This window comes from Hypomesus nipponensis, chromosome 2 (genome assembly GCF_054491055.1).
Source record: "Hypomesus nipponensis isolate SF chromosome 2, ASM5449105v1, whole genome shotgun sequence".
Taxonomy (NCBI): domain Eukaryota; kingdom Metazoa; phylum Chordata; class Actinopteri; order Osmeriformes; family Osmeridae; genus Hypomesus; species Hypomesus nipponensis.
In genome coordinates, this window is record NC_140362.1 from 4625001 (window position 1) to 4632500 (window position 7500).

Genomic DNA, 7500 nt, shown 5'->3' on the forward strand with positions numbered 1-7500 from the left:
TCAACTGCAGACCTGCCAATTTTTCACAGAGCTAAAAAAAGAGAACAGCATGTCCAGAAAGACATAATCCTTAACCGGATTTGCTTTGTTCTTTTGCCTGTTTTAAATGGTTTACCGTAAAATATAAACACAGACATTATTTTTGTGACCCACTTGTTTGATGCATCATGTTTCCCACTTGCATGTTTAGCTCTCATATCCCCAAGGATAAGTTCTCTTTTTCTTTTCCCCTATCTTCACTCTCTCTCTCTCTCTCTCTCTCTCTCTCTCTCTCTCTCTCTCTCTCTCTCTCTCTCTCTCTCTCTCTCTCTCTCTCTCTCTCTCTCTCTCTCTCTCTCTCTCTCTCTCTCTCTCTCTCTCTCTCTCTCTCTCTCTCTCTCTCTCTCTCTCTCTCTCTGTCTCTCTCTCTCTCTCTCTCTCTCTCTCTCTCTCTCTCTCTCTCTCTCTCCCCTCTGTCTCTCCCCCTCTGTCTCTCTCTCTCTCTCTCTCTCTCTCTCTCTCTCTCTCTCTCCCCCTCTGTCTCTCCCCCTCTGTCTCTCTCTCTCTCTCTCTCTGTCTCTGTCTCTCTCTCTCTCTGTCTCTCTCTCTCTCTCTCTCTCTCTCTCTCTCTCTCTCTCTCTCTCTCTCTCTCTCTCTCTCTCTCTCTCTCTCTCTCTCTCTCCTCAGTCAGACAGCAAGGCAGCACACAGCACATTCCTCAACACACAGAGGACCACTGTTTCACTTGCCAAGTAAACATGGCGGGTGCTTAGCGGGGGGTGGGGGGGACACGGACAGGGGGGGAGGGATGGCCATCTCTCCTTGCCCCGGGCCAGCCCTCCGGATGGGTACTCACATTTGTGCCGTTGAGGAAGTTGCCTATGGCCAGGAGCGTGGACAGGATGTAGCGTAGAGTCTTGTTCTTTTCTAATTGGTCCATCCCTTCCTTCAGGTCTTGCAGGGGCTCGGCCACTTCCTGAAAGAGCACGACATCCAATCAGATCAGGCCCTTAGGCACCCAGGAAGTAGAGGAGCCGTTTGGGAGGGAGCTGGTTAAAATGTTTTCCCACCCCCCCTTCGGAGGAGAGAATACATCGAATGACAGAACACAACAGAAGAAGGAACGTGAAGATGTGTCCGAATCAGGTGCAGCCGAGACTCCACCCGCGGCCGTGCGAGCCATGACAGGGGCTCCGACCCTCCCGAAAAGGAGCGCGATCCGCATCCCCATCCAAAACAAACAAAAGGAGACAAGCTGACCTTCTCCATGACCTCGTAGTCCATCTTGAAGGCCCAGAGCTGCAGGCGGGCGGACAGCTCGGTGATGGAGGAGAGGGTGAGGAGGAACTGCTCGGCTGAGCCCAGGGGAACGTCGGGGCTGACCAGCTGGGCCTCCTGGATCTTCTGCTTCTCCTCCTCCGTCGGGATCATTGTCAGTATTTTCTGGGAAGAGGGATGGAAGGTGGGAGAGAGGGATGGAAGGTGGGAGACAGTCAATGGGGGACACAAACAAGTATCAAGTGTATTTACACTGGGATACAGTATATCATAGAGCCGATAGAAACGGTGTCAGAGGTGATTCATCGAAATGGTAAACACAAATTGTTTCCAGTTTTAGGTTTCGTTTTTTTTTCTTCTTCTTCCACGATTCATTCACAACCTTGCGTGACATGTGAACTTTCTACCTCGCTGGGATTGTCTGTGAGAAAACACTTCCAGACACAGGAGGACGAGCGGTACGTAAACTCCTCTCGGGTAAAAAAGTTTCCATGGTAAGAGGATTGAAAAACACAGATGACGTAAGGCCAACGGGATGCAACATTTATCATTATTTGCAGATCCGAAGTCCACCAAAGGTCTATATTATGGTTTGAAAACGACCTTAAAATATGCATGTGTTGCTAACCTTTAATCGTCCTGGTGATTAATTACATGAGCGCAGCCAAACACACAGCCATCCAGCTGGGCGACCAGAGGACAAGACCACACTGTGGCCAATCCACACTCATTGAAAGCTTTTTTTGTGAAAAATCAAATGCGGAAATGCACACGGCATGCGTTTTCGGTAGACAGGGTCAACTAGTCCTCAGTGAAACCAGGCTTATTTTGGATACGTATGAGATTAATGTATTTTTGTTTGCCAAGTCAGCAATGTATCTCTAGCACGAAGCAGCTAGGAAAGCAGCCATTCCATTTCCTCAAAGAACATTCTGGTTTAAATCTGCATATTATTCGACATGACAGATTAACTGTGGAGAGAACGGTGAAAACAAATTTGCCGGGGACAGATACATCTGTTTGGCTCACATACAAAACCATTACCTTCCAGAAGCTCTGGATGTTAACACTAGAACCATCCGTGAACACTGTACAGCGATACTGTCGCAGCTTACCTCAATGCCTTCCTTGTTTAACGCGTACTCATCAAAGTTAAGAATGGCCGTCTTGATGGTCCGGGGTGGGGGTAAGACAGTCAGACCGATGTTGATGGCATTACTCCGTTTGGAATCCAGGACTATGATCTCTTGTCGTTTCCCATCAACGGCTGCTTTCTGAGAGGGTCGAAAAAGGTTCAAAAAAATAAACAAAGTTTTAGACTTGACCTGCAGAGTTCATCTTTATTTTGAAGAATCTACCTTGTACTGTAGGTGACCTGTTAAGAGTCAGTCACAGCCATATCATCTGGCTGATACTGTCTGTGAACTTTTACAGTGAGAGACTTGATCTATACGTGGGGTCGGCTCATCTGCTCTCGAGGGGTTCTCCTGGCTTGGTCTCTCTGTGACAGAGTGTGCTTTATAAAAGACAGGCTGCACCTTTGATGGGGTTTAAAAGGTATTAAGGAGTCAGTCCATGGCACTCCATCATGCCGTCTCCCTCCGAGATGCGATGGAGTTGACCCATATATATCGAAAACAATCTGTTTCAAATCGACCTGCGTTCTTCTGCAGGCTGAGGCAGGAGACAACCTCTGGTGACAGCGGATGGGATCGAACCAGAGTCACGACGCACACCAAATGTTTCCCTGATGGGGCCTGCCGAAACCTGCACACGCATCACTGGCTAAACAGGCACACGTGTGTCCCCAAAATAGAAAACACAGCAGGAAATACTGAATTATGAACGGGAAAAAAAAGACCCTAACTCCACCGCCAGCTTTGACTGTTACGGAACACACCTGAGGGTCGACTTAGCTTTTTCTGCTCAAGATGTGGTACATTTTGGATTGCTATTCTAGGAAATGCTGCCCAAGCAAATGGTGTACGGTATGTTCTCCTCGTCTTTGTCTGTGTGGCGTCTTTTGTGGTGTCTCACTCACACTCACCCTATAGTTCTGATTTTGGATAGCCACTGTCTGTTAGTATATATCTAATTTGTTACTCCTCAGGATTCCCCATGTGTAGCCTCTTGTTTTTGTTACAGCTTAAAGTCAGTTGTGACAGAAAATACGACATGAAGAAACATGTTGTAAAGCAATCTCTACCTTGGTGACAGGCAGCTCCTTGGACTTGGACTCAAAGAGATTCTCCAGTTTTGACGTGTCCAGTTTGACCGGCTCCAGTTTGGACCACAGAGATTCTTTGCAGCATTTATGGTTCCTGTACTGCCAGTCCATGGGCCGAACCTCGTTCCAGAACAATCGAATGGTCTTCTTCTTCTTCTGGAAGAGAGGGAGCTCCCCTCTTCCGAGCTGCGGGGAGTTAAGCGGGGGCTGGGGTGGAGGGGCTGGAGGCATGAAGGGTGGGGGAGGGATGGGAGCCATCTTCATGCCCAGGATGGGAGGGGGCGGGGGGCACCCGAACAGCGGTGGGGCCGGGGGCAGAGCAGCGTTGCACGGCGGAGGCGGCGGTGGGGACGTGAGGTCGCTGGAGCCCATGACACTGTCCACATCCAGGATGTCCAGGTCGTCCTCGTCCGCCAGGTCGGTGAAGTCCAGCTCTTTGATGCGCAGCTCCCTGGGGTTGGCCATGAGCTGGTCCCAGATGTAGTCCGACTCCTTTTTCGGGGGCAGGGGGGAGGAGGGGGCCGGCGGGGGCGCTTTGTCAGGCTGCAGTACCTGCTGCTGCCTCTCCGACGCCTCCGGGTCGTGTGGAGACCCCAGAGCCTTGACCAGGTCGCCGAACTTCTCGGCCACGGCGCGGACGTTGCCCTGGTTGTCCAGGTGCTGGACGTCCATCTTCTTCAGGTTCTCGTCCCGCGCCTGCCGGTTGGCCTCCAGCGTAGAGATCCTGCTCGCCAGGCTGGCCACAGACGAGTCCTCATCCTCCTCGTTCTTCTCCGTCTCCGTCTCGCCGGCCTTCTCCTCGTCCTCGCTGGCCGCCTGGCTGGGGGCGTACAGCATGTCCAGCATGAAGCGCTTGCTGTTGAGGATCTTGCTGCATTCGTCGTTCCCGTCAGCCTCTTTGATGCTCTGCTTCCATTGGCCTGCAGCCAGGGAGACACAGAGGGAGTGGGGAGGAGTATCAAACGCGGCGATAGACATTTAGCATCCAAACAAAGCAGAACTCGCGATTTCCGACTCGGGCCGGGTGCATCGAAACGTGAGGGGATTGATGAGGGGGTGGAAAGTGAGACGGGGCTTTGCGGCCGAGTTCTCCTACCTGCGTCGTTGTCGCTGTTGAGTTTCTCCTCGCGCTCCTCGCGCTCCAGCGTGCTACTGGCCGAGGAGATGCTGGAGGCGGAGCAGTTGTCCTTCTCGTTCACTTCCTCATTCTGCCTCTCCTTCTCACTCAGCGAGACGCTGTCCTCCACCTCTCGCCCTAGCGCCGGCACCCTCTCACGCTCCTCCTCCTCCTCCTCCAACTCTACCTCGACTCCCTCTGGCTCCGCCTCCACCTCCTCTTCTTCTCCCCCTTCCTCTACCTGTTCCTCCACCCCGGACTCTTTCTCTTCCTCCGCCCTTTCTCCTCCCTCCTCTCTTGCTCCCTCCTTCGCGCCTTCGTCTGTCTGTCGCGCTGGGCCTGTCTCTGCCTCTACACCCCTGCCCTGTTCTGCCTCTGCCTCAGCCTCAGCCACGTCCTCACTCTCTGCCTCCGCCCCTGCCTCTGCCTCCGTCTCCGTTGGCGTCTGTGTCTCGTCTGGTGCCTCCGAGGGAGGTTCTGGGGGAGGGTCTGGTGCTGTTAACTCTGGCGCTGGACTTCTGGTTTGGGTCACGGTGTCAAGGCTTGGCTCTAAGTCTCTTTCGGTTCCTGGAACAGAGAGCAAGACACAACAAAAGTGTTCCATGGGGGTTTTTGATTGTATGCCTTAATATTGTCGGACAGAGCTTGAGAAGTGATCTTGTTTAGAATCTAAATACTGCAAAATTGCTTCCTGACACTATTCATTGGCATAGTCAATTGTCACGAATCAGCATTTTTCGGTTCATGCTCAGTTCACTTTCCGCTCCTAAAGCATGCGCACTATCAAACTAATCAACTGTCACATTGATGTACTCCTGCAACGCATTATAATGTTCTGTACGGTGACGGCAACTACTTTAAACAAAGTTATTAACCGATTCATTAAGCCAAATTCTTTTTGGTCAGTATTTTATTTAATATATCTCTATATATTTAGTTACTTGTTTGAATGTGCGTACGACAAACAAATCTCACACTTTTACTTGAATGGAGGGTCTGAGTTAGATGAAAAAAAAAAAATATATATATATATATATATATATTTTGTGGAAGTCACCGGCACAATGAAATGTTTCTACATGTCTGAGCCTGTGGGAAACTGAAGGTCTATGGTTAGTGGTGCTGTCCAGTCCAGTCCACCACACCTTCCCTCTTCCTGCAGGATGTCAACGGAGCCTCATAATGGTAGTCTGCCGCCCTTTGGTTACCACAGGAAAGCCCACACCACAATCACGTCCAAATCACCGGGCCTCAGCTTCCTTCTCTCCCCTTCACAGCCTCACCCTGACCAGTTTCCCTCAGCTAAGCAACACAGCCGCAAGACGGACGTGTCTCAACGCAGCCTTCTGAGGTACCCGAAAGGCAATCCATCTACCGTACTCTACGCCCATATCCATGTCCGCCCTGTCGCCCAGATATTTCCACAGTGATTTCTCAAATCCCACGGATCCCCTTGGACTCTTTCTCTACCCATGAGGCAATTCGTCTCCCCCAAGTCAGTGGATTCGAACTCACATGTAAATCGCCCTCAATGTGCTTATTTCCCACCCCGCATTGTGCACGTCGGCTGGGCACGGGCTTCCCTGATGACCAGGGACTACTCTGCCCACGCCAGATGCCAGGCGGTCTGCCTGCTCTACAGGGCACTGAACCGGGAGGGAGGACGAACGGTCGTCCGACGGCGTTACCCTGTGTCTGGGGCGGGCTCGGGGAGGGCTCCTCCTGATTGGCCACCGGGGAGGCGGCGCGGCTGGCGGGGTTGGAGCTCAGACACAGCGTGATCTCCGTGCGACCTCGCGTCGGCGCCCGCGGGCGCTCTCTCTCGAACTCCTCCGACGCGAGCCTCTCAACGTTCTTGTACCTGCGGGCAGGGGGGGACACACGTCAGACAGGTGTCATCTACGGACATCGCTGTCACAGACGCGATGTGTCACACACGTGGACCGAAGTCAAATGGGGTAGGACATATTTCACGAAACGTTTCATTCCCCTCCTTGAAACGGGGGCCAAGCATCTGTGAAGCATCCCTGACAACTCCTTCAGGGTGAGTGTCGGATAGATCTTCGCCAGCGCCTGTCTCTTTTTCATGGCTTTTGCTTATCTTGATTTATGCTGCACACCCCATTCAATCAAGTGGTATGCTACAGGAAATCCACATAGCATAACAGGGGGAAAAATTACAAATGATTCATGCGTTTAATGCTCTTAAGTATAAATATGGTATTTTATGCATACACCCACACACAGCCTTCCTTATCTAGGAGACCCGTGCCAAGAAGCAATTACACACCTTGTCCTGTTCCCTTCTTAAAGGTCTTAATGCAGAGCAGGCCTGGAGAGGCCCTGACATCTATAACTCAGCCCGGGGCAGCATCTGCAAGCTACAGACATCTGCTAGCCATTCCCAAAAAGCTGACAACCCAGAGCCTCTCTCTGAGTCTCGAATCGTGTGCTCGTTGTATCTCAATCGTCTATCCGCCGCATGTCTATCGAGCTACCTCTCTACGCACGACCCGTGTCGGATCTCGGAAGCGGACGTACCTCTCTTCTCTGGCGTGCCTCACCTCCTCGCGCTTGTCCGCGTAATCCCGACTGTCAGCGTTCGGGGGGGGGGGGGGGGCAAGGGAGACAGAGGGAGGGAATGAGATACAGTCAGGAGAGAAAAAGATATTTAAATTTACATTCTACGATAATAAAGCTAGGCCATAGTAACGGAGAGGCTTTACAGAATAGATTGCGTCGATTAAAAAAGACATAAAACAACCCTGTTCCCAGACCCATCCTCTCCATGAGCTCTAGGGATCTTTATACGGCCAACAGACCAAGCAGAGACCAAGTGTCTGCTGGGCTATAGTGCCTTTCCAATGACCATAATCAGAAGAGACCAGCCTGTCCAGTT

At 51.6% G+C, this 7500-nt stretch overlaps 1 protein-coding gene and 1 long non-coding RNA gene across 5 annotated transcripts in view; one reads left to right on the forward strand and one right to left on the reverse strand.

Moving 5' to 3' along the window:
- Positions 1 to 2581, forward strand: part of LOC146300492 (uncharacterized) — a 3083-nt gene extending 502 nt beyond the window's left edge. The window contains exon 2 of the long non-coding RNA XR_014766296.1: positions 932 to 2581. This is a non-coding gene — a long non-coding RNA (uncharacterized LOC146300492). The remainder of the gene's footprint in view (positions 1 to 931) is intronic.
- Positions 1 to 7500, reverse strand: part of fhod3b (formin homology 2 domain containing 3b) — a 99649-nt gene that overhangs the window by 8199 nt on the left and 83950 nt on the right. For all 4 annotated transcript variants that reach the window (XM_084702884.1, XM_084702892.1, XM_084702876.1 and 1 more), the window contains 7 exons: positions 7143 to 7193; positions 6290 to 6462; positions 4581 to 5168; positions 3464 to 4404; positions 2373 to 2531; positions 1240 to 1422; positions 836 to 955 (listed from right to left, as the gene is read on the reverse strand). In XM_084702884.1, coding sequence (XP_084559010.1) covers positions 836 to 955; positions 1240 to 1422; positions 2373 to 2531; positions 3464 to 4404; positions 4581 to 5168; positions 6290 to 6462; positions 7143 to 7193 — 2215 coding nt within the window. The remainder of the gene's footprint in view (positions 1 to 835; positions 956 to 1239; positions 1423 to 2372; positions 2532 to 3463; positions 4405 to 4580; positions 5169 to 6289; positions 6463 to 7142; positions 7194 to 7500) is intronic.